The sequence below is a fragment of the Mirounga angustirostris genome, unplaced genomic scaffold, assembly GCF_029215605.1.
Source record: "Mirounga angustirostris isolate CCGP_5_RB_7025 unplaced genomic scaffold, mMirAng1.0.hap1 SCAF_5, whole genome shotgun sequence".
NCBI classification, from domain to species: Eukaryota; Metazoa; Chordata; class Mammalia; order Carnivora; family Phocidae; genus Mirounga; species Mirounga angustirostris.
In genome coordinates, this window is record NW_026991713.1 from 132731930 (window position 1) to 132758883 (window position 26954).

Genomic DNA, 26954 nt, shown 5'->3' on the forward strand with positions numbered 1-26954 from the left:
TCGTGTTCCTGACCTTAGGGGGAAAGCTCTCAGTTTTTCCCCATTGAGAATGATATTCACTGTGGGTTTTTCATAGATGGCTTTTATGATATTGAGGTATGTACCCTCTATCCCTATACTCTGAAGAGTTTTGATCAAGAAAGGATGCTGGACTTTGTCGAATGCTTTTTCTGCATCTATTGAGAGGATCATATGGTTCTTGTTCTTTCTTTTATTAATGTATTGTATCACATTGATTGATTTGTGGATGTTGAACCAAACTTGCAGCCCAGGGATAAATCCCACTCGGTTGTGGTGAATAATCCTTTTAATGTACTGTTGGATCCTACTGGCTAGTATTTTGGTGAGAATTTTTACATCCATGTTCATCAAGGATATTGGTCTGTAATTCTCCTTTTTGATGGGGTCTTTGTCTGGTTTGGGGATCAAGGTAATGGCCTCATAAAACGAGTTTGGAAGTTTTCCTTCCATTTCTATTTTTTGTAACAGTTTCAGAAGAATAGGTATTAATTCTTCTTTAAATGTTCGGTAGAATTCCCCTGGGAAGCCATCTGGCCCTGGGCTTTTGTTTGTTGGGAGATTTTTGATGACTGCTTCAATTTCCTTAGTGGTTATAGGTCTGTTCAGGTTTTCTATTTCTTCCTGGTTCAGTTTTGGTGGTTGATACATCTCTAGGAATGCATCCGTTTCTTCCAGATTATCTAATTTGCTGGCATAGAGTTGCTCATAATATGTTCTTATAATTGTTTGTATTTCTTTGGTGTTGGTTGTGATCTCTCCTCTTTTATTCATGATTTTATTTATTTGGATCATTTCTCTTTTCTTTTTGATAAGTCTGGCCGGGGGTTTATCAATCTTGTTAATTCTTTCAAAGAACCAGCTCCTAGTTTCGTTGATCTGTTCTACTGTTCTTTTGGTTTATATTTCATTGATTTCTGTCTGATCTTTATTATTTCTCTTCTCCTGCTGGGTTTAGGCTTTATTTGCTGTTCTCTCTCCAGCTCCTTTAGGTGTAGGGTTAGGTTGTGTATTTGAGACCTTTCTTGTTTCTTGAGAAAGGCATGTATTGCTATATACTTTCCTCTTAGGACTGCCTTTCCTCCATCCCAAAGATTTTGAACAGTTGTGTTTTCATTTTTATTTGTTTCCATGCATTTTTTAATTCTTTAATTTCCTGGTTGACCCATTCATTATTTAGTAGGATGTTCTTTAGCCTCCATGTATTTGAGTTCTTTCTGACTTTCCTCTTGTGACTGAGTTCTAGTTTCAAAGCATTGTGGTCTGAAAATATGCAGGGAATGATCCCAGTGTTTTGGTACTGGTTGAGACCTGATTTATGACCTAGGATGTGATCTATTTTGGAGAATGTTCCATGAGCACTAGAGAAGAATGTGTATTCTGTTGCTTTGGGATGGAATGTTCTGAATATATCTGTGAAGTCCATTTGGTCCAGTGTGTCATTTAAAGTCTTTATTTCCTTCTTGATCTTTTGCTTAGATGATCTGTCCATTTCAGTGAGGGGGGTGTTTAAATCCCCCATTATTATTGTATTGTTATCGATGTGTTTCTTTGCTTTTGTTATTAATTGGCTTATATAAATGGCTGTTCCCATCTTAGGGGCATAGATATTTACAATTGTTAGATCTTCTTGTTGAATAGACCCTTTAAGTATGATATAGTGTTCTTCCTCATCTCTTATTATAGTCTTTGGTTTAAAATCTAATTTGTCTGATATAAGGATTGCCACCCCAGCTTTCTTTGGTATCCATTAGCATGGTAAATGGTTTTCCACCCCTTCACTTTCAATCTGGGGGTGTCTTTGGGTGTAAAATGAGTCTCTTGCAGACAGCATATTGATGGGTCTTGTTTTTTTACCCAATCTGATAGCCTGTGTCTTTTGATTGGGGCATTTGGCTCATTTACATTCAGGGTAACTATTGAAAGATATGAATTTAGTGCCATTGTATTGCCTGTAAGGTGACTGTTACTGTATATTGTCTGTGTTCCCTTCTGGTCTATGTTGCTTTTAGGCTCTTTCTTGGCTTAGAGGACCCCTTTCAATATTTCTTGTAGGGCTCATTTCGTGTTTGCAAATTCCTTTAGTTTTTGTTTGTCCTGGAAGTTTTTATCTCTCCTTCTATTTTCAATGACAGCCTAGCTGGATATAGTATTCTTGGCTCCACATTTTTCTCATTTCATGCTCTGAATATATCATGCCAGTACTTTCTGGCCTGCCAGGTCTCTGTGGATAGGTCTGTTGCCAATCTAATGTTTCTACCATTGTAGGTTACACATCTCTTGTCCCGAGCTGCTTTCAGGATTTTCTCTTTGTCTCTGAGACTTGTAAGTTTTACTATTACATGTCGGGGTGTTGACCTATTTTTATTGATTTTGAGGGGGGTTCTCTGTGCCTCCTGGATTTTGATGCCTGTTTCCTACCCGAAATTAGGGAAGTTCTCTGCTATAATTTGGTCCAGTATACCTTCTGCCCCTCTCTCTCTTTCTTCTTCTGGGATCCCAATTATTCTAATATTGTTTTGTCTTATGGTATCGCTTATCTCTCGAATTCTGCCCTCGTGATCCAGTAGTTGTTTATCTCTCTTTTTCTCAGCTTCTTTATTTTCCATCATTTGATCTTCTATATCACTGATTCTCTCTTCTGCCTCATTTATCCTAGCAGTTAGAGGCTCCATTTTTGATTGCACCTCATTAATAGCCTTTTTGATTTTGACTTGGTTAGATTTTAGTTCTTTTATTTCTCCAGAAGGCATTTCTCTAATATCTTCCATGCTTTTTTCAAGCCCAGCTAATATCTTTATAATTGTCATTTTGAACTCTAGTTCTGACATCTTACTAATGTCTGTATTGTTTAGGTCCCTGGCAGTCAGTACTGCCTCTTGTTCTTTTTTTTGAGGTGATTTTTTCCGTCTTGTCATTTTGTCCAGAGGAGAATAAATGAATGAGAGAAAAAAATGCTAACAGGGTAAAAACGACCCCAGAAAAATATACACTAAACAGATAAGAAGAGACCTGAAACCAGGGGTAAAGGAAGGGAAGGAAAAAAAAAAAAAGGAAAAGAAAAACATGAAAAAAAAAGAATATGATCAAATATGATCAGCCTGGTGAACAGATCAGTGCCACACACTAGATTTTGGGCGTATTTTCGTCTGTTAGAAGAAACGGTCTCCCAAAATTTTAAAGAAAGAAAAGCTTATATATGTACAAAAATAAGGGTAAATACAATGAAGGGATTGAATATGAGTGTAAAGAGAAAATTATAAAAGATTTTATAAAAGGAATTCATAAGAAGTTGGTTGAAAAGAGAAAGAAGAGAAATTAAAAAAAGAAAAAAAAGGGAGAGAATGTGATCAAGCAGGAGACTAGAACAAAGCCATACACTAGAGATTTAGGGTATATTTTGATCTATTAGAAGAAACTGTATCTCAAAATTTTAAAGAGAGAACAACTTATATATGTATACCAAAAATAAGGGTAACTACTATGAAGGGATAGAATATGACTCTAAAAATGAAAAATAAAAATGTTTTTTTAAAACAGGGATTGATAAAATGTTGGTTGAAAAAGGGACAAAGAAAAAAAAAAAAGACAGTTAAAAAAATTAACTGTGAAAGGCTAAAGATTCATGGTAAAAAAGCCATGGATTCTATGTGCAGTATTCCCCTAGTGCTGGAGTTCTGCCGTTCTCATTGATTGGTAAACTTGGTCTTGGCTGGCTGTTCTCACTGATCTTCTGGGGGAGGGGCCTGTTGCCATAGTTCCCAAATGTCTTTGCTGGAGGTGAATTGTCCCGCCTCTGCTGGGCTGGACTAAGTAATCTGCTAGGGTTTGCTCTCTGGAGCTTTTGTTCCCTGCAGGCTTTCTGTGCAGCTTTGGAGGATGAGAGTGAAAATGACGGCCTCCCAATCTCCACCCCTGAGGAGCCGAGAACTCAGGGCCCCGCTCCTCAGTGAGCCCCCAGAGAAAAGTAGTCAGTCACTCCCGTCTCCCCAGTCTCCAGCTGTACTCCGTGCTCACCCGGCCTGTGACCAAGCGTTTCTATCTCTGGCACCTGACACCGTGTGGAGTCCCCAAACCCAGCAGATCCCTGCGGTGCACTCCCGCGCTGCTCCTCCCGGGGGAGGAAGGGGAGTCTCCCTGGATCTGCCGCTTGTTGGGTCCCTGCTGGAGGAGCAGTGGCCCGACTGTGCTGCGGATCACGGTCCATGGCAACCCCGAGCTGAGAGCCCGCGCCTCGGCTCTGTCTCAGCAGCCGGCTTCCCCGCTCCGATACCTGGGAGCTCTGCCGCACTCAGTCACCCCTGGTCTTTCTGTGACCCCGAGGGTCCTGAGACCACACTGTCCCGTGAGGGTTCCACCCCCTGCTTAGCCACCAGAGTGACGTCCCTCAGTGGAGCTGACTTCTAAACATTCCGATTTTGTACTCCACTGCTCTGTCACTTGCCGGTAGGGGCTGGTGGAGGCCCCCTCCCCCGCTGTCTATCCTCCCGAATATCGCCTCAGATTCGCTTCTCCACATGTCCTACCTTCCAGAAAGTGGTCGCTTTTCTGTTCAGAGAGTTGTTGCTCTTCTTTTCTTCGATCTCCTGTTGAGTTTGTAGGTGTTCAGAATGGTTTGATCCCTATCCAGCTGAATTCCTGGGACCAGACGAAATTTAGGTCTCCTACTCCTCTGCCATCTTGCTCAGGGTCTGTGGTATATATTTTAACAGAAGCATTTGGTTAAACCACATCTAGAATCTCTCTCTTTTTTTTTAAAGATTTTATTTATTTTTGACAGAGAGAGAGTGTGTACAAGCAGGGAAAGCAGCAGGAAGAGGGAGAGGGAGAAGCAGGCTTCCCGCTCAGCAGGGACCCCAATGTGGAGCTCTATCCCAGGACCCTGGGATCATGACCTGAGCCAGAGGCAGACGCTTAACCATCTGAGCCACCCAGGCACCCCTAGAATCTCTTTTTAATCCAAGTCACTTCTGGAGAGTCAGATATTGTCCTAAGGAGACTAGATTTTCATGGAGACTATTCATAATCAAGTATTTCTGAATTCCGGAATAGTTTCCTAAAACCCAGTTTTATTCCTTACTTTTGGCTTTGCCTTAGGTTCTTGGATCTCGACGTGGACATAATTTTAGTGATTTATTCAAGCTCTCTTAACTTAGAGATGAAGAAATATGAAGAGGGCCACCTCCTTGTGTTACTTTAAAATGTATTGCATGGAGCACTGGGTGTTATATACAAACAATGAATCATGGAACACTACATCAAAAACTAATGATGTACTATATGGTGACTAACATAACATAATAATAAAAAAATCTATCCACAGTTAACTAAAAAAACAAAAACAAAAACAAAAAAACAGTGGTTCTCAAACTTGAGCATCAGGATCCCTTGGAAGTCTTGTTAAAATACAGATTTCTGGCCCTATCTCCTGTGTTTCTAATTCTGCAAGTCTGGGACGGAGTTTGAGATTCTGCATGTTTAACAAGTTTCCAGGTGATGCTCATATTGCTAGTCCTGGGACCACACTTGAGAACCGTTGCTTTGACCTAATTCCTTCTCAGACCAAATCAGAGAACTTCTTTTCCTCTTGCTGGTGAAAAAAATCTTTCAAATATGTTTAGATTTTTTTTTTCTACTTGATCATCATTTCACTGAACCTATGTGCTTATATTTTTCCAACTTTCCAAGAAAGGTACATGTTCTGGTACATGTTGCCATTTGTCTTTATCCCTTGAGTCACCAAGACCAGAAGTTCAGCCACAAAGATGAATAATCCCTTGACCTCTGTGCCCAGCACTCGTGCATTCTGGCCTCGCTCCTATGCAGCTCCCCATCTTGCAGCTGTTCCTGTGTATTCTCAGATGTAGGGGGCTAAGGAGGGCTCAGTCTTACTTCTGTAACATGTCATATAAAGTATCTGTCAGCTTTTGGTAGTTTGTTATGAAAGGTATGATTTGACTCCCAACATTTAAATATACTTAAAGAGAGCAACGCACTGTGAAACTCTACTGAAATGGGGTTTAAGTTTCCCTCTGTATATCACAGGAGCTAAATATGCCTTGATTTCAGCAGGTCATTATCTTATGGTTATTTTGAAAACTAGCTTAGGCCTGGAAAGAAGTTTAGAGAGCAGACACAGGTTGAGATAAACATTGACTAGGTTGGTCAATTCCCATAGGAGAAAGTAGAATCCTATCAGAGTAACCTGGTTCCGTTCAGCATTTATTGAGAGCCTGCAGTATGCTGAAGACCATGCTGGGGTTTGAGTACACAGAGATAGAAAGATGTATCCGCAGAGGCAGCCTAGCATCATGGTGGTGAGTGTGGACTCTGGAGCAGGTAGGATTGAATTCAAGTCTCATCTCCATTAATGATGGGCCAATATGTAAACTTGCAAGCTTGACTTCTTCTCATGTATGAAATGGGAATAAAAAACACCTACTTTGAATGTGTGTCCAAGTCCATAATGAGATAATGCCTCGTCTAGGTCTGCTTGGGCTGCCATAACAAAATACCATAAACAACAGAAATTTATATTCTTGCTGTTCTGGAAACTGGAAAGTCCAAAATCAGTATCTGGCAGGGTTCATTTTCTGGTGCAGACTCTTGCTAGCTTGTAGATGGCCACATTCTCACTCACACAGCCTTTTCTCCAGGTCCCCATGGAGAGCAAGAACAAGCTCTCTCGTGTCTCCTCTTGTGGGGCACTCACCCCATCATGAAGGCCCTCGTGACCTCATCTAACCCTACTCACCTCCAAAGGCCCATCCCCAAGTACCATCACATGGGGGGGTGGTTTAGGGCTTTACCATGTGAATTTGGTGGTGGTGGTGGGATGGGGGAAGACGGGGGACACAAACGTTCAGTCCGTGCCTGTAAGTTGTTCAGCCAGTTCTTGGAGTTAGAGAGCCACTCTGCTAACTTTCCTCATGAATGCTTCCTTCCTTCTCCAGCGTCTGCTGCCATCACTTGGAGCATTGTTGTAAAGGCTAGAAATACACTGAAAAGTTTTAACCAGCTTTTAAATTTGTTCCATGTAGCAGCTTCTCTTATCAGAGCCTTTGGGGATAAATTTAATTAGCAGAAACTTTCCTTTTTCTGGGTTCTAATTGCCCAAATACTGTCTTGAGCTCAGTATCGATTCCCACTTTCCAGTAATGTGATTGTAGTCTCCATGGGAAAGCTCTGGAATCTAGTTTCTCTAAGTGGATATTGAATTTAATTTGAAAATATGAGAATTTCTTTGGGTGTGCCTTGATGTGTTCATCAATTCATGATCCTGTAAATGTGATCTAAGAGTTTATAACAGAAAAGCGTTATGTACTTCTCATACTTCACTTCTAAAATTCCGATACTTCATTAAACTACTTCAGCACTGTGTATTCTCTGTTAAATAGGAAATCTTAACTGTGTCCATTTGTTAAGGTTAAGTTAAAAGATGTGCTTCTGTCTCATGAGCTGGTTGTCCAACCACAGTTGTTTTATGAGTGGAGAGAGTGGTAGATGGGAAAGCCAGGACAAGATAGAGAAGAAAGGAATCACATGCCAAAGGCTCCGAAGTTGAAGATTATTTCTCTGAAGAAAACAGAGCCTCACACCTTCCCCAGAATGGTTGATTCCCACTTTCACACATCACTGAAAATACCATGTGTTTTAATTCCAACAGAAAACCAAACCCTTGATGACGGAATTCTCGGTGAAGTCTACCATTATTTCCCGTTACGCCTTCACTACGGTTTCCTGTAGAATGCTGAATAGAGCTTCCGAGGACCAGGAAATTGAGTTTCAGATGCAGATTCCAGCTGCAGCTTTCATCACCAACTTCACTTTGTAAGCGACAGTCTGGTCAGAGACCTTGGAATGGAGATGTCTGTGTGGGGTGGCCAGGGTGACCCTGAGAGGATGTGAGCTCCACAGCCTTCAGGTGTGAGAATTTCTCCCAGCGAATGGTTGGGAGAAGGATGACTCCCTCCTTCCTGGTCTCCTTCCTTCTCTACCTTCCTTTTTCCTTTTCTATCTCCCTTCCACCCCTTCTTCTTCCTTCCCTCCTTTTCACGATCTCTTCTTTCATTCTGTTCCTGTCTTCTTCCTGCCTTCGATTCCCCTTCTTTTCTTCTGTCTTTCTCTCCTTCCCTCCACAAACAAGTGCCCACTCCGGGCCAGGAGCTCTTCAAAGTGAAGTGTGTACTTCTATGAAACAGACAATGTTGCTCGGCTGCAGAAATGGCAGTGGGAGAAATAATAAGTAAGTACACAAATCAATAGGTGAGATAATTTCAGACCATAGCGAGTGCTTAAAGATGGCAAATAGGACTGAGAGGGGCTTGTCTAGGCAGGGAGAAATCAGGGAGGTGGCTCAGAAGAAGCCATGTTTAAGTCGAGATCTGAATGATGAGATGGCGTGATCCCTATGATATACGAGGTGAATTATTTCATCTTTTCTTCTGAACTAGGAGGTAAAGACATGCAAAATAGGGTGGATTTGGGGGGTGTCCTTTTGGGTCTGGGCAAGATTCAAGCTGGGGAATCTTCATGGAAATTTGAGCAGATCTGATTTCCTCCTGGAGAATCCCAGAGGCACCATGGGTCAGGCCTGACTATTTGGACCTGCTGAAAATTGCCCTAGAATGAAATGAATGATTCAAGGATAGTGCCTTGGTCTGGAATGCATTCTTTCTGGATATCCAAGAGTCACATAAAAATATTTTCTAGGGTTGTCATGGTTATGAGATCCATGTTTCAATTTGTCTTGGAACTGCAAGGTGGTAACACAGCTGTCTCTTGTATTTCAGGCTCATTGGAGACAAGGTGTATCAGGGAGAAATTACAGGGAGAGAAAAGAAAAATGGTGATAAGGTAAAAGAGAAAAGGAATAAAACCTCAGAAGATAATGGGTAAGTGCCATGGAGTTAAGTAATTAAAATCCACTTCAGCAAAGGGCCACATTTCCTACTCCTTTGCCTACCCATCTTTTTCTCTTCCCTTCCTTCAAGGATTTATCTGCTTTTTATTGTTATCATATAGTAAGTAATTAAATATATATAGTTAACAGTATAGCAGGAAAGAGTTTATAATAAAAAGGAATATTTTACCACTCCCACTCCCCAGGTCTCACTTCCTAGAGACACCCACTTCTAATATTTCTGTAGTTTCTTTTTGTAGTGACCTCCCTAACTCTAAAACTTACAGTACTTTCTTGTTTTTTAAAAATTTCTTGATAAACATCAGACATTATCTGTTGATTCTCTGCTGTGAAGGAAGACGATTTAGCATATGTACAACACTCCCACTTTCCCTCTGCATTCCACATTTTCACATTCTTATCTCTTCTTCCATCAATGTAAGCCGTGTTACACCATCTTAGAATAGCCCTACTATCTTAAATGATAATTCCCTCTCCTTCACTGAAACCCTACCTTTCCTTTCCCATTTCCAGTGCCCATCTTTTTCTACATGATCATTTACTTTTGCGCTGTCAGAGTTACCAACATTTAAATTCTGATCTGTAATGACATGTATTTTCTTTGTTTTGTCTATAACTTGAATCTAAACATTGAAAACCATTAACTAGTATTTGAGTTTTAATGATTACATAAATGGCATTAACTGCAGAGCCACTTGGTATACTAAGATTCTATTTCCCTCTCTACCCATTTGAAGAAAAGTGATCTGTTCCCTTTGAAGAAAAATGATCTTGGTATCCAGATAAGTTGGTGTGAACATGTGACCCTGTTTTTGTTCCTTAATAAAAGGATGCAGTTTGGGGAAAACTTGTTCTTTAAAATCATAGACTGTCAGAAACTTTGCTGTTGGAAATCCTATTAGCGAGAATGGAACATCTCACTCTTGCCTGGAAGATGTGAGTCATGGGTTTACTTTGATACAAAAAGCAGCCAAGGTCCACAGCTTCAGATAAGGCATTGTTGGACACAAAAGTCCACATTTATCTTAACTTTGTAGTTCCTAAGGACAGAGAACCTCGAGTTTGCTTCTCCCTCCAGGCTGAGAAGGAAGACTCCCTCCACTAACCACTTTACACACAGCCCTGCTTTTTTTCAAGCCTCCAAACACTGTTTCATTTAACCTTATCTACACTCCACTTTTCTCCCAATCCTATGATATTACCCTATGTCCTCCTTTGTTTGGCAAGATTCTCCATGATGCCTTTGGTATGTAGTCTCCCCTCCTGCAGCAGTTTATTAAAATCTAATTTTGTTGGACTGCAGATGGATCCCGAGTGGTCTTTATTAGATGAGTGTTATGAAGATTATTTTTCACATTACAATTCATAAGTTGTTCATAATTATGCCACAGTTTAGTTCAGTTGGATCACAACATATGCATTTGTTTTTCCTGGAGTTTTTAATTGTCTCTCTTTTTTCTTATGACATAAAACATAATTTGTTACTATTAACATCTAGCAAGACACATAACTCTTTTGAAATGGTGACTAAATGAACAGCTATGACCTAGTTCTGCAAGCGATGACAATGCTACAGATGCTGTCATTGCAGATGCAAATTCTGCAATGCTGTTGTTGCCAACAGCAGTTGGAAGGCATCACTGATTGGGAGGTACATCATGATTTCAGAGCTGTCTATCATGGAAGAATGGTGTCTCTAGGTCCATGGAATACTGTCATTACTTTGCAGCCTTGTCATCAATGTTTACTCTGGGATTTCTTTTCATTTTCTTTTGGGTTGCTTTTATTACTCCTTATATTCCATAACTTCCTCTTTCTTTTTCACTTTCACTTTGCTGGAGTATATTCTAAAGTAACTCCCCCAGAATAGATGTATGAGAGACACACTTTCTGAGACCTTGATTAATATTTTGACTGTATATGGAGTTTAAGATTGAGAATAATTTATCATCCCAACTTTGAAGACATTGCTCCCAGTGTTTTATAACATCTGGCATTGCTGATGATGCATCTAATGTGGTCTAATACTACTCCTTTTCTGTGTTTCCTCTACCTGATGTTTTGGGAGTTTACAATAATGGGTTTAAGTGTCAGTCTTTTTTCAGTCATTCTTCCTAGCTTTTTAGCTCTGGGAAAGAGGAGTGTAGAAAGTCTGTCATCTTGGTCATTCATTCATATATGGACTTGGAGGTCTCCTTCCTGTATTTGGTGCCCTTCCCACTCACATCTTATGCTGAGCCAGAGCCTGCCATCTCTCTGATGTTCTGTAGATGGTTTGCATCTTGATCCTTCGCTGCAGCCCCTGCCTACATAGTCTGAGCTGTAGAGTTCTGGCTCTACTGGATTCCCCATCTTCCAGAAATGTTTTGAAGTGCCATACCCACTGATGATTGCCCCTACCACTCATTCCTTTGGTTCAATCCTTTACTATCCCTTTTATGGTCAGTCTGCCATCTTGAATCAGAGAACCTTCACTCCGAGCACTGAAAACATTTGGAATGGCTTGTATTTTTATATGCTTTGCAATCCTTTATTCTTTATCTTTACCCCTAGCCACAACCACCAAACTTTGCAAAGTGTAAAAACCTAATATATTAGCTATTTTAAAGTGACCTCAGATGTCAGGCTCGTTTGGTCATTCCAGCAAAGAGAAAAATGCAGTTCACATCTTGACTCCAAAACTCTCTTTTCCAGCAGTTCACCGGTTTCAATATTCCCTTTCCCCTTTGCCCCCTCAAGCGTGACTCAGGGAGAGGTAGGAAAGTTCAGCAGTCTTTGAATTCTGTACTCTTCAGTATTCCTTGAAACTTTGTAACCTTCCTCTAGTTCAGGTCTTTGCTTCTCTTCCCAATACTAATATGTAGTTTTTCTTCTAAGGACTCTCTTGAGAGGGTGGCCAGTGCCCTGAAGGGATTTGAGGGAACCTGGCTTTCTCTGACCGACCCTGTGTTCCCTTTTCTCTTCCTTACAGGGAGAAGGGGACTGATATGTTCAGAGCCTCTGTCGTGATTCCCAGCAAGGACAAAGCTGCCTTCCTCCTCAGTTATGAAGAACTCTTACAGAGGCGGCTGGGGAAGTATGAGCACGTTATCAGTGTGCGGCCCCAGCAGTTGGTGGGGAGGCTGATGGTGGAAGTGAACATTCTGGAGAGGTCCGGCATCGAGTCCCTGGAGGTGCTACCCTTACAGCACAGCCGGCAGAAGGACAGTGGGAGAGGGGAAGGTGAGTGTGATCGCCGGGTCTCCTGTGCTAACTCAGAGCGGGGCGTGGGCTTCAGAGAAATCTATAAGACAGAGGGCACCCCTTCAACAAAGGCTCCAAGAGTTGGCAAGAATCTGAAAGATAGCAACACAACAAAGGCAAAGCCCTGTACAGTTTTGTTTTGTTTTTTTAAAGCTGTTTCTATCTGGAGATTTAAAGATGTTTAAATCATTTGACACAGTAATCTTACTTCTGGGCATCTAATCCAGGTGAAGCATCTAAAATATTGGGAATGTTATACGCGCAATTCTGTTTGGTAACATTTGTAGTAGCAAAAACATTCTGTCATCCTAAATATTCAGCCATACAAACGTGATTAGTAAAATAGGGTTATGACAACAATGCAGCATGTGATGGGGAGGAAAAAGACACACTTGTACGCACTTTGTAATGTTAAATATGTTAAGTTTGTTAAATGTGAAGTTGACAAAAGACTAGAAAGTTCTATAAAATAATCCTTTTATTCTAGGGGGTGAGGGATTACAGGGTTATTTTTCTAAAAATCTATTTTTGAAACACTAAACATTTAACACTAACATACACATTTCAATGATGTATGAGACTCTTTCTAAAATTAAACAGTGAAAACTGTGTACTGTACATTTGATTGAGTGCAGGGACATTTTGGTTCATTACCAGGACCACCGTGAGATTTTTCTTAAATTCTGATTTTTAAAATCGCACTCTGTTGAAATGATAATGATAAATTCAATACAATCTAGTCTTATTTACTATATTAATTTCAGCTGATAGTTTATATGAAATGTTTACAGGTGTTGGGCCTTACCCTAAGTAGACCAGTCAGGCTTCATGTCAAATCCGATAACGAGACAGATGTGTCAGAAAGTTGCACCAGGATTGGACTCTCTCAATTTCGGGTATCTGTATCTGAGTCTGGAGGATCCCAAGAAGGCTGCTTTGGCAGGAATATTTAGGAATGAGATTGAGAAGAGAGTAGAGACATGACTTGACAAGGGGGAAAGGAGAACATTGTTATTTAATGTAATGTGAAAATAGTCAGGACCCAGGGCTGGTGTGCAGAAGAGTGAACCATGCGGAAGATGCTCTTTCCTCTCGCCAGCACACAGTTCTGTTCATTACTGTCCACGGGACAAGGAGTTTCATCTCAGAGACTGGAGTGTGTCTTGGTTCTGTGGGAAACTCAGGTCTTTTGTTATGTGGCCATTCCCAACACTGAGTTTGATACTCTCAATCTAGATTGCATTAAAAAATTAAAAATATTATCAAGGTATCTGACTTTCAGAAATGGTGTGAGATATAATACACCATTCTTATGTCCTAGAGGCCCCCTGTGTGTGGTTAATGGATTTTAGTTCAGCTGTTAACTAGAACCCTGAAAAAAATTACCTAGGCCTTGGAAGACTCAGCTTGCACTGTAAAGCAGGGACAACAACTCTTTCATAGGGTCATTGGGAAGTGTGTGTGCGTGTGAAGTGCCCTGTCCAGAGTAAGGGCTTAATAACAAAGTATTATATTATTATTACCATTATTACCTTATATTGACTTTTTCTGTGCAAATCTTCTCTCCCCTATTAGAGCATAAGTGATTGGGAAGGCAGTTCTGTGTCCGATTACTTTGTCTCCTTCCGGTATTTAACACAATGCCTTTTAAACAGTGGATAGCTAATTACGTGCTTGCAAATTAAGAAAGAGAAAGAAATACACACCCAAACTAATAACGAGGGATGTTTTAAAATTTCATTTCTTCCTAATCATCATCTCTAGGGAAATTCTCCTATGTTTAGCCATGTGAAGGAGGGATATTTTCAGGAGGAAGAAGATTCTCTACAAGTTGCTGGCATCTCCGAGAGGGCAGGGCCACTGTGGCCCATGTGTATGGGACGGGGCCTAGGGCTCAGCCACGCCTGGAGGCACTCAGCTGTGGGGGACTATGCAGGTGGTCCTGCTGCAGTAATGAAATGTATGCGCTTTGCCTCATTTTCAGAACCACCGCAACCCTTCCAGGGATGTTTATGAGTTGTGGTGTGTGTGTGTGTGTTATATTTGGAGGCCCTACAAATTAATGATTGTTAGTCAAAAAGTTGCTTACTGTTTTTATTCTGGGCCTGTGAGAATCTCAGAGGAATTTTTCCAGACCATTGACCTCTGGGATCTATTATTTTTAAGAAAGTTGTTTTCCTAGCTTTTTGTACCAAAGCGGATATATAGCCTTCCAAAGCATGGAGATTTCACAAGTATGTACCCAAGCCAGGTGCAGTGGACTGATTCCCTTTTGGCTGCTCATTCCTATCCTTCAGCACTCAGCTGTTACTGTCCCTGCAAAATGGCAGCCCAGCATGAAGAGGCACAAGATGTTGTGATTTTTGTCTGGACACTATTGCATGCTACCAAAAGAAATCCAGGGTAGAGATCAAACCAGAATCAGGCTTGCACCAGAACATGAGCTGTAATTGTGTGAATGTGGAGCCATGCCAGTACATTCCTCTCCTAGATCTCCCTGCCACTAAGAGATCAGACTTCTGGAATTTCTCAAAGCAAATCTCTGACCACTGGACCCATTCGCATCCTTAGGGATGTGCTTCTGGATTAGGACTACTGTGTGCTTGGTACTAGACTCAGCACTTGCTCTATTGTATCTCATTCAGTCTTTATAACAGCCTTCTTGGGTTGTACTCTTTGTCCCCATTGTATTTGTGAAGAAGCTAAGGTTTGCAGAGTTCAAGCAATAGGAACAAGGACTCATATTTAATTATTGTTAGAAACAGAATCTGAGCATAGAGCTAACTGACTCCAACTTCATGCCCTTACCCACTGAACTGAGTACATAGAAGATTGTAAAATCCTGAGGATGTGAGTTCACATTCCTCATCTCTCCCTAGTTGTGTAAGAATGAAAAGAAAGGCTCAAAGCAATAGAACTTGTCTTTGATCAGTTTAGTCATCTGGTATATTGGGATCGGGCCCAGAGCCATTACACCATAAATTCATGGGCTCCATCTCAGTGTAAAACTACTTCTGTGAGATCTAATTTGGAAGCCAAAGTTTTATACTTATTGGATTACTAAAATATTTATTATTATTATTTTTAAAGATTTTATTTATTTATTCATGAGAGACAGGGAGAGGGGGAGAGAGAGAGAGAGAGAGAGAGAGAGAGAAAGGCAGAGGGAGAAGCAGGCTCCCCGCTGAGCAGGGAGCCCGATGCGGGACTCGATCCCAGGACCCTGGGATCATGACCTGTGCCAAAAGCAGACGCTTAACCATCTGAGCCACCCAGGCGCCCCTGGATTACTAAAATATTTAACTCATGTACATGGTTCAAAATCTAAAAGATTATAAATTGGTTTCCAGTGAAACACAAGACTCTTTCTCTTATGCCCCCCACCCCCAGTTCCTCTCCCCCCTAAAATATTTTGGTGATTTATGAGCTCAGTGGGACAGAGTCTCTGAAACTAAGACTTTTCCTTGAACATCATGGGATGTGTGAGTCTCTGAAGGTGTATGCCAAGATAGATATTTCATGTATGTGGTTGGTTCAAGGCTGGTTATTTCACTTTCTGTGTTAAAATCTTGAACTTCCTAATGTTCCAGGGTGCCTAAATTACTGCCCTTTCCATGATTTCAAATTGCTTTTGGCAGAAAATTCTTATTTATGATAAGATCCCTGATAGCTGAGAATAAAACAGAATGAGATAAAGTAAGAAATAAGGTGTCTTGCCTGTTTTATTGCCTTTTGCTTTAAATCAATGACACTCAAACCTGGCTATACCCTTTAGTCACCTGGAGAGGTTAAAAAAAAAAGATACAGATGCCTGAGTCCCACCTCAAACACTTGAATGAGAATTTCTCAGGGTAAGGCTTAGGTAGCTGTATTTTTGGGTGTGATACTTTTATGAATTTATACAAGAAACCAAAAAAATATATGAGTGCTTTTGACATGTTTATTTAGTTGTAAAGCTAAAGAATAATGCTTATTTTTCTACCACTAAATAGGTATGGCTCTATGACTTTCATAGAGTTTCCCCTTTATATTCTTTGCTTTTTAAAAAAGCAGTTTTATTGAGGTTTAATTTACATAGCATAAAATTTGCTCATTTTAAGTATATAATTCATTGATTTTTAGTAAATTTGCAGAGTTGTGCAACCATCTCCACAATCCAGTTTTAGAGCATTTCTATCACTCCAAAAGATCCTTGTATCTCTTTGCAGTCACTCCCTGTTCCCACCCAGCCCCAGGCAGCCACTAATCCACGTGCTGTGTCTCTTCAGATAGCTGTAGTTTTAAAAGCACCCCAGGTGATTCTGATGCTCTATAAATGTTGGGAACTTTACTTTGAATTTACTAGCAGACTTTAGGGACATTAACTATGTCAAAATCTGAACCTACAGAAACACCTTTTAAAATAAGTAAGATTGTTCTTTAACTTTCACAGGACCCTCAGAATACCTTTGATCCTTATTAAAATGTATATCGTTCCTCTTTTCCACCAACATGTTTTTACTACTGGATACAGGCCAACATAGGATTACTCACACAGTTGGTGGAAAATAACCTCTTCCTGTATGCGGCGTCTTCTGTTCATCAACATAGATGGAACTTGAAATGGAAAAGTACCAACAGGCCATCCCAGTGGGGTTGGTGCAATCTTTTTAGTATAGTCTTGAGCTCCTTAAACTAGGTATCCCATTTTCTCTTGGAAAAGATAAATATGATCATTCAGTGCATTTTTGGGGTCAAAAGAGCTTCTCTCTTTTCCTTGATTCCCACTGTGACTTTCTGACCTCTTCTGCTCTTCCCCACTCTTCCCCACACCACAGTGAGAGCAGAGGCTCCTACCTTTCGAAGCCCGGCTTACTGTCCCGCCTTCATCCTGCCTGTTTCACACAGCTCCTTTGCCTGGCTCAGTGGCTCCCGAACATTGGCGCACATTAGTACCAACCAGGGAGCTTTTGGAGATCAATTAGCCATGCCAATTAAATTAGAGTCATCAGGGATGGAAATCAGAGGATTGCCTTCTTGTTTTCAAGTGTTATTTGGCTTCATTCCTACCTCTTTGTTCCCTAAAACTCTAGTCCTGGGCTGCTGACTCTGTTTCCAAGCTTCCCAGCTGGAGTTCCTGAGTAAATCTCAACTCCTCATCTTTGTCAAAACCAATGGACTCATGTGAAGTCACCCTAATCTGACAATAAAGGAAATTTTAGTTTCAGGAGCTAGAAGATCATCTTCATTTTCTCCCAGTGTATGGTTCATCTATGATACGGGCCCATACTCAAGAACACAGAAGAAAGCTAGAGTATCAGTTTGTGCTCTTAAAATACGTTCTAAAAAGACAACCTACAGAATGGGGAAAATATTTGCAAATCATATGTCTAAGCATCTGGTGTCCAGAATATATAAAGAATTCTTACAACTCAACCAAAAAAAGATAAACAACCCAATTAAGATATGGGCAGAAGACTTAAAAAAAAAAAAAAGGATGCAACTAGGTTTTCAACACTCTCCTGGTCTAAGTTGGTTAATTTTGCCAGATCTTGGGCATAGCTCTTATTTCATTGTGAAGGGGGGATTAGAAGGCAGAATATGGTTCCAGAAGACTGGTTACAAATACATAGATCTCCTTTTCCTGGGTTGCCAGATAAAATATAGGACGCTCAGTTAAATTTGAATTTCAGATAGACAGTTATATCCATGCAATCTCTGGGACATACTTACAGTAAAAAAAAAAATCTCTTTTGTTTATCTGAAATTCAGATTTAACTGGGCATCCTGTGTTTTTATTTGCTAAATCTGGCAGCTCTGCTCTATTAAGGGATTGCATTGTGACTGATGGTTCACCCCTGGTTCCAACTCCCTGCTGCTCTGTATTCTTCCTCCAGATACAGTCTCCACTCTACAGCTGGAAGGGAATGGCCCTGTTTGGCCTCTGTACATTTGCCAGGAAATAATAATCTGGTTGTTATGTGAGGGTTTCCAGCATTGTTCAGTGCAGAAATTATTCAGGTATGAATCATTTGGCTCCAGAGTTGGTTTTGTTTTGTTTTGTTTTTAATGCTGATATGAGAACCATGTTATCTTGTTTGTTCTGCCATGGGCTGTAGTTCAGTCAGGGCCAGCTGTGAGCAGGATGGCTCTGAGAGACCCAGGAGGGTGGTCTTCTCTCTTGAACTTGACATTGGTGAGCAACCTACTCTTCTCGAGGAGACCACACTCTATCTATTCCTTTTTCCTGCGTCTGTTTGGTGTATGAGGTGGAATGTTGTCTGGGCATGTGGCACTGTCCACCATAGCTGTGGCTGAAGCCAGAGATGTGTCCATGGCATGTGACATGGGTTACTGAGAGCATCTGCCATGCCCACCAAAACACTCTCAAGATGGATTCTCTTGAAAGGCTCCCCTCTTCATCTGCCCAACTATGTGCCAATGTGTTGAGTCACCTCCATGTTAAGTGTTCAACAAGCTTGTCTTGAGTTCTCACCACATTCCTGGCAGGTGTGCTAGATGCCTGGAACCTCAATGTGTCTAAGACATTGTCACTGTCTTTGAAGAATTTATAGTCAGCAATTCTTAAAAAAAATTTTAATTATGGTAAAAAACACACAATGTTAAATTAACCATCTAAACCAGTTCTAGGTACAGTTGAACAGTGTTGAGTTTATTTACTTTGTTGTGCAACCAATCTCCAGAACTTTTTCATCCTCCCAAACTGAAACTCTGTATCCACTTAACAACAGCTCCCTGTTGCCCACCCCCCCCCCCAGCCTCACCCCCAGCGCCTGGCAACTACCAATTCCCTTTCTGTCTCTGTGAGTCTGACTACTCTAGGTACCTCATGTAAGTAGAACCACACAGTATTTGTCTTTTTGTGACTGGTTTATTTCACTTAGTGCAATGCCCTCCGGGGTCAGCCATATTGTGGCATAGAGCAGGATTTCCTTCCTTTCCGTGGCTGAAAAATAGTCCATTTTAATGCATAGACCACATTTTGTTGAAGAACACTTGGGTTGTTCCCACTATTTGCTACTGTGAATAGTGCTGCTTATATAAACATGGTGTATATGATCTTTGAGATCCTGCTTTTAATTTTATTGAGCATATACCCCAAAGTGGAATTACTGGATCATCTGGTAGTTCTATTTTTAATTTTGGGGGGAGCCTCCATCCTGTCTTCTGTAGTGCTGTGCCATTTTACAATCCCACTCACGGTGCACAAGAGTTCCAGTTTTCCCACATCCTCTCCGACACTAGTTATGTTCTGTCTTTTTGATAGCAGTCATCCTGGTGGATGTGTAGAGTTGGCAGTTTTGAATAATAACAAAAGAAAACCTGGCAGGTTGACTCTGTGAAATGCCATGAAGGTTTTCCCAGTGATTGGGCCATGTTCCACCTTCGTGCAGGAGGGCAATGTAGAGGCATTTAACAGAAATCTCTCAATCTTAGAGTCCTCTGCTTCTCTGGCACCATTTTTGGTAGGCTTCCATTTGGTTTAGTTTCAGATGCTTAGAGCAGTAGTATTTAAGGTCTTCCATGGACACAAAACGGTATCATGAAGTGATATAACACATGATTTTAGGGGGTAACGGTGGATAGAATATGTGAGAGGTGACTTGGTTCACGTGTAGTTTCTCAGGGAAAGTCAGTCACATAGGGAAAACTGAGGCTCAGGAATGTATGATTTTAGGAAGAAAAAGCATTGAGTAACTAGTGAAGAAGGCAAATGCCACTTAATTATAAAGTGATAGAGTTGAATCGGAACTCTTTCAGCTGTCATTTTGCATTAGTATTTTATGCTACATGTTGCCATCATGTCTATATGATGCTATTTTCCAAAAGGATTTAAAATACCTATTATCAATCTAGGGGACAAAAAGGGTTCCCATAAGAAAAAACGATACTATGGGGCTTATGAAGGTATTTAACCAAATTCCTTCTCATCTTTATTGCCCAACTTCACCGCTTTTTCCCCCGAGACCTCGCCAATATATATTTTTCATTGAAGTGTGATTCACACACATTATATTAGTTTCAGCATGATTCTATATTTGTATATGTTGCAAAAGGATCACCGCACTAAATCTAGTTAACATCCATCACCACACAGTTATGGAAATTTTTTTCTTGTGATGAGAACTTTTAAGATTTACTCTCTCTCTCTTTTTTTAAAGATTTTATTTATTTATTTGAGAGAGAGAGAGCGAAAGAGTACACAAGCAGGGGGACCAGCAGAGGGAGAAGCGAACTCCCCCACTGAGTGTGGAGCCCCACATGGGACTCGATCCCAGAACCCTGGGATCATGACCTGAGCCGAAGGCAGATGCTTAACTGACTGAGCCACCCAGGAGCCCTAATATTTACTTTCTTAGCATCTGTCACATGTACAATTCAGCATTATTAACTGTAGTCACCATGCTGTACATTGCTTCCTCATCACTTTTTCTTTTAATACTCTGCCAATTTGCTTGAATTTTTTCTGTATTGCTACCATCAAAGGGTAGTTGCCCAGTTATTTGCAATACTTTTGACTGCTCTATATTGAAGTAATCTCTCCACTGGGGTCCAGGTGAGCAGGTTACATAAACAAACATAGACAATTTAGCCCCTTTTCCAAGGGAAATGAGCAGGCAGTGTTTGTTTGGGAATCCTTTTTGTAAAAGCACCAGGTGTTGGCCGCTTTCCTCCGACAGTTAGCAAACCCAGGGTCCACAGGAAGGAAGCAGGAAACCCCTCTGTCAGTTGACCCCAAAGGGCACAGATTCCAGCTGATATCCTTGACTGTGGTTCTTTGCTCCTAAATCTTTTCACCTTTAGACACGTTACATAGCAATTGACTTCCTTTTGTCCCCATGTGGTTGTCTAGGAGGAGAATGTTTATTTGTGAATAACATCCATGTTCCAGGACAAAACTAAAGACATACGTGTTCTCTAAAATATATGAAGTGCTTTGTCATTACAAGACAGAATCCGTGGGAAGAATATTCAATAGAATTTGTGTACTTGCTTCTTAGCCTTATGTAGACTCCTTGGAGAGTCTAGGGAAAGCTACGGGCCCTCTGTCCAGAAAAAATACACACATGTATACTTTTATGCAAAATTCTGTATATAATTTCAGGGGCCTCTTGGGAAGCTACCCACTCCATTATACTTTATAAAGATTATTATCTCTATAAATATTGTTGAACTCCCTGTTATGAATGTTTATTATGATTTATCTTTTTTCCTCCAAATAATGATTATTTTGTTTTTACTAAGCTCTCAGTTGTATGGAGACACCTATTATGGCAAAAATGTGAACTGTATGTTATCAAAGAGTATTTTTTTTTCCTCATGAGTTGCCTTTCATCCTATACAAAGAGTATAAGAAGCTACTTCAGAAGGGGCAGAGGCTGGGGGCTAATATGTATTGAGCATCTACTATGTGCCAGGCACCATGCTCGGTGCCTTATATATGTGATCTCACTTAACTCTGATGGCGATTCTATGATGTGGATTTACTCCAGTTGAATGGATGTGGAACTGAGGCTCAGAGATATTAAGTCAGTCATTTTGAGTCTGTCAAAACTTAGACCCCACTTTCTTCGGTATTATGCAGCTTCTAAAATAACGTGTACCTTCTTGTTCAAAAAGACCGGGCTCTAGACAGGAAGAGTGCATCCTGGGGATGCTGGCGACCTGAGGAGCGGGGAAGAGTGGGTGGAGAAGGAGCGGTTAGCGAACCTTCCCGAGGACGCGCTTGATTCCGTGGTGGGCCACAGAAGGTCATCTTGCACAAGAGCACAGATGCTTGCATCGAAACGGGAAGATGACATGAGGAGACTTGGCTTTCTCCAATCCAGAGCAATCACGGCACTGCACTCCTTCCCCTAACAAAGTGGGCACTGAGGGGAGAAAGCCAAGAGCAGGAAGAGATGTGTGGGCTCTCATTAGAAAAGTAGGTCAGAGTCTCACTCTTTTGGTCTGCTCCAGGCCTCTTCCCTTGCACTCTTCATTACGTTACGAGCACACGTGACTGTGGAGGGCCTGTAAATCAAGTTCATTGTGCTCATGAGCTGTTTTGTGGCCATCAGCAAGACGAGCCACGATTCACACAAGGAAAAGCTAAACAGTATTATTCTGGTTTGAGATGTTGGTCAGTAACTCTGGGGCAGCCTAGATTAACCTCATTGATGAAAAGGTTTTTTCCTTCTCTGGTAAAAAGATGATTTTATTTTCTAGAGTTATTGCTCTGGAATTTTTCCCAGCAAAATTTTTTTTTTTTTTGGTAGTTAATGGCAAATTCACTGGGTCACATTGACTGTCTGATACTTAATGGGTGGAAGTCAGCCCCAGGAGTTAGGCTTCTTGGTATTTAACCAAAGCGGGAATCAACCCACTCTTTGGGCATAGAAAATAAGCCCATTTAGAGGAATCTCATGAATTTTCATCATGAACTAGCAAACATCAGAGGTCAATAGGAAACCAAAATAATAATACGCTATCTTTCTCATGGCTTATATCAAAGACCCCAGTCAAATGAATTATGAAGAGAGAAATTATACTCTTTAATCCTCAGTGCTTTCACTCAACCATGAATGGTATTAATTCAGGGGAGTTGTAAAGAGCATTTCAATGAGAGAGATTTGAAACAAGGAAGAGTAGGTACATGCTGATAGTATAAAGAGGGTCGAATCTAACGTAGAATTTTAAAGTTGGAGATAATCTAGTGCCGCCTAATTACATACACCAAGGGCACGTGACCATTGTCTCTGCAAGAACCAGACTCACCTGCAAGCCTTAATCAAATACAGCTTTCTGGGTCCCCCTCCAGAGTTTCGGATTCAGAGTTTCTGGGTGGGCCCAAGAATTTGTGTTTCTAGCAAGTGCGCAGGTGATGCCGCTGCTGCTGGTCCCAGACCACGTCACGAGAGGCGCTCGGCACCATCCCCGCCAGTGGGTTTGTTTGAACACTTCCAGCGAGATGGGCTGTGACTGCTGCCTCTGCCCACAGGGGACATCTTTCCTAGAGCTTTTTGAGGCTGCACGAAGAGTGCTTCCCAGTAACCCTACCCCCGGTCCTAATTCTGCCAGCTGGAATTACTCTGAATACACCTAATCCCCATATAAATGCCTACACAACAGACTTATCCTAAGGAAAAGAGCAGATAGGCTCTGTTTGGCAAATAACGTTGATCCGTTCCATTCTAGGGAATGCCTGTTCATTCTGTTCTGCCATCCCAACTCCCAACGAGTTCCGATTTTTAAAAAATTGGGGTATGCGTAGAATAAAGTGTATAAATCTCATGTGTACAGCTTGATGAATTTTCACATGTGTATACACCCAGACGGCTACTTCCAGGCCAAGACTTAGAGCATTTTCACCACCCCAAAGGACTCCCGCACCCTTTCCCAGTAGGTACTCACCCCCCAAAGGTGGCTACCATTCTTCACCATCATTCTGCGTCCTGTGGACAAAGTCATGCTTGCTCTTTTTTTTTTTTTTTTTTAAGATTTTATTTATTTATTTGACAGAGAGATACAGCGAGAAAGGGACACAAGCAGGGGTAGGGGCAGAGGGAGAAGCAGGCTTCCCGCCGAGCAGGGAGCCTGATGCGGGACTCGATCCCAGGACCCTGGGATCATGACCTGAGCCAAAGGCAGACGCTTAATGACTGAGCCACCCAGGCGCCCCAAGTCGTGCTTGCTCTTGAGCTGTATGTAAATAGAAGTCTAGAGAGTATTCTTTTCTGTATCTATGTTCAAAATGACTACAAGATGCTGCATAGACAGCAGTAGTTCTTTCCTTTTTGCTGCATGTACTATCCCAAGTTTCATCTGTTGAATTGTCTTACATTTAATTCCCTGGCCCTTTTCCTACTTTGTATATTGTTAAGGTTTATAATAACGTTGGCTGGCATGAATCAGAATGGCCCAAGTACAGTCGTTCCCCCTTACCCATGGTTTCGTGTCCCTCAGTCACCGTTATCCCCGGTCACCCACGGTCCTGGAAGCAGATGGTCCTCGTTCTGACATGTGGTCAGAAGGCAGTAGGAGCTTCATGCTGTGTCACAGCGCCTACATTCCTCACCTCACTTCATCCAGCACGTAAGCACTTTATCCTCTCCCGTCATCCTAAGAAGGATGATATTTTGAGAGAGAGACCACATACACATAAGTCCTGTTGCAGTATGTTCTAATAATTGTATTTTATTATTAGCTGTTGTTGTTAATCACTTACTATGCCTAACTTATAAATTAATACATATGTATGTATTCAAAAAAGCATAGTATATACAGGGATAAGGGTGGGGATAAGGAGGGACTACGGTCCATGACATCACTTGATCTTTTCAATAGTGTGAGTTTGGTAGACCATTAACCCATTTTGCAGATGAGATAACCAAAGCTCGGTAACTTGCCCAAAGTCTCACTGGTAAAGAGAGGTTGAGCCAGTATCGAATGCAGGTCCTTCTGACTCATTCATGATTCCGAGTTCTCAGCTGTGTTATCATGCCTCTCACTCTTGGTGCTTTACCAGTAATCACCGCATGAGAGACTGACTCGGAAGAGTATGCAGGTTCCTTCTCTTTCAAAAACGTTTCCATTTTCAGCCTTTCTTCCTTTCGGCTCTGTAGTGGTTCTCAGGTGTCGACGCCCATGCTGGTGAGCTGGAGGCCAGCACTTGTCAACGTGCCATTGAGATTTTCCCAGCTCCTTCTTCAGATGGGCAGATCTGTTGGAAGCATGTTATCTTTCATACAACTGTCTTCAATAAGAAGAAGATCTCCTAATTGCTGGCTTTCTGGTCGCTCCTGAAACCTCTGCCCTCAATGGGTGCAAATAATAGAAGAATCAGTTCTGCCCTGTGGTTCCTGTTAAGGTTACACCTAAATTGTCTCTGAAAAATAATTGTCTGTTCTGTTGAAGGAAATGTTTAAACTTCCTCTGATTTTAATGTCTAATAAACCCTTAGCAAGAGGAAGTTTATTCTTACGTGCAAATTACCATGGGCAAATTATGCCTTGTTTCCTATTTTATTTTGCTAATTAGGGATGGAAGATTGCTGATCAGCTCACTCTATGCATGGCATCGACTTGAATAGATTTAAAAAAAATGATCAGATGCTTTGCAGCAGTTTTAAGCCTGGCTTTGATTCAATATCTGGATAAAGTCTCCACATATACTGACATTTATGTATCCTCCATTTTATTTTTATATTCCTCTTGGCACATGCAGAGCTAAAAAATTTGAATTTCTGTTGTTAAGTATATAGACTTGGTGATGTTTGGATTTATAAAGGTGGGTAGTCTGCAAAGTAATTCCCTGTTGGTCGGGAAGTTCAGGAGTAAAAAACGGCTGTGCTGTACTTAATCTTTCATCCCACTAACTTTTCTTAAATCATATAAAATCCATTTATGGGTTTTTTTTCCTGTAAGTCTAATTTATATTTGAAGATTTATGCTAGGGGAAACTTTGGGAGTTTTTTTTGTTTTTGTTTTTTGTTTTTAAAGAACCATAAACTTTCTGGACAAACAGTATGTTAGGGCAACCAAATGATTGGTGGGGGAAGGTGTTTCTTCTGGAAGACTTCCATATAGAAGGAGTGATAGAATTAGACCCCACCCTTTTATAACTCTAATGGAATAGGGGATCCAGACAGACATTGACAGTGTCTGGTAAAACTATGTAGTGAAAGATCGATGAGGAGCTTTATAATGGGTGATCAGATTGACAATATGGGAGCCCACCATCTTTCTCACTACAGCTGAGAGCAGACAGGTAGATACTGTGTGCTTCTGATGTGAAAAAATGGTAAGCACTCAGCCTCACCTCATCACCTGTGAAGTGTTTTTGTCAGTGGTACTGACCTGCATCTAAGCAAGCCTCTAACTTTCCTACCAGAACACAGGGAAGCAGAGAAGATGGATCTGGGGTTGTCAATATCGACTGCACAGTAGACTCACATGGGGGATTTTTAAATATCTGATACCCAGGTTATGCCCCAAACCAATTAAATGAGCTCTTGGCCTGGATATCGGTATTTTTTTCTAGTTCCCCCAGATGTTACAGCGCAAACCAAGGATGGAAACCAGGGGAATCGAGACGCAAGTTAAAAGATAAGACAAAACAATCATGAAAATGTGAGAATGTGAGAAATTCCACAGGACAAATAACCAGGGTTTTACAACACATTTACGTAGCATGAGAAGAAACACTTGTAAATTAAAAGAGATTTAAGAAACATAAACCCGATGTGGTGTATGGTCTTTTTTTTTGATCCAGATTCGAAGGAATCAGCCATATCAAGACACATTCTAAAGAATCAGGAGAACTTCAATACAGACTGAGTATATTCGGGATAATATGACATTGAGCATTGGTTTTGTAATTTGTGATGATGGTTTTGTGGTTATGTGGAAAAAAGTCCTTATAGTTAGAGATATATACTGAAGTATCTACAGATGAAATACGATATCTGGGATTTGTTTTAAAATACTCTAGCAAGAGATGGTGAGGGGATTCATAAAAACAGATACGAAAGATTGGTAAGAGGTTGATAATGGTTAAAAGTTGGGTGAAACGTACATGGGGGTTCATTTTACTATTCTTTCTACTTTTGTGTGTTTAAAAAATTCACATAAAAGATGAAAAAGAAGGCATAAAGGTGAAATCTCTAACATCTCTTGCACTGTGATGGATTATCGGTACGAAGTCTGTGAAATTCATATGGAATATAAACCTGCAATAAAATAAAGTCTAGCCCTCTGTGTCCATGCAAAACAGCCGTGCTTCTTTTCCA

The 26954-nt window shown here is 41.0% G+C and overlaps 1 protein-coding gene across 2 annotated transcripts in view; it reads left to right on the top strand.

Annotated features, from left to right (window-relative positions):
• Positions 1-26954, top strand: part of ITIH5 (inter-alpha-trypsin inhibitor heavy chain 5) — an 83918-nt gene that overhangs the window by 22201 nt on the left and 34763 nt on the right. For both annotated transcript variants that reach the window (XR_010411716.1, XM_064592087.1), the window contains exons 3-5: positions 7685-7848; positions 8811-8912; positions 11913-12163. Coding sequence is in view for 1 of the 2 variants with exons in the window: in XM_064592087.1 (XP_064448157.1) it covers positions 7685-7848; positions 8811-8912; positions 11913-12163 (517 nt within the window). In the remaining variant the exon portion in view is untranslated. The remainder of the gene's footprint in view (positions 1-7684; positions 7849-8810; positions 8913-11912; positions 12164-26954) is intronic.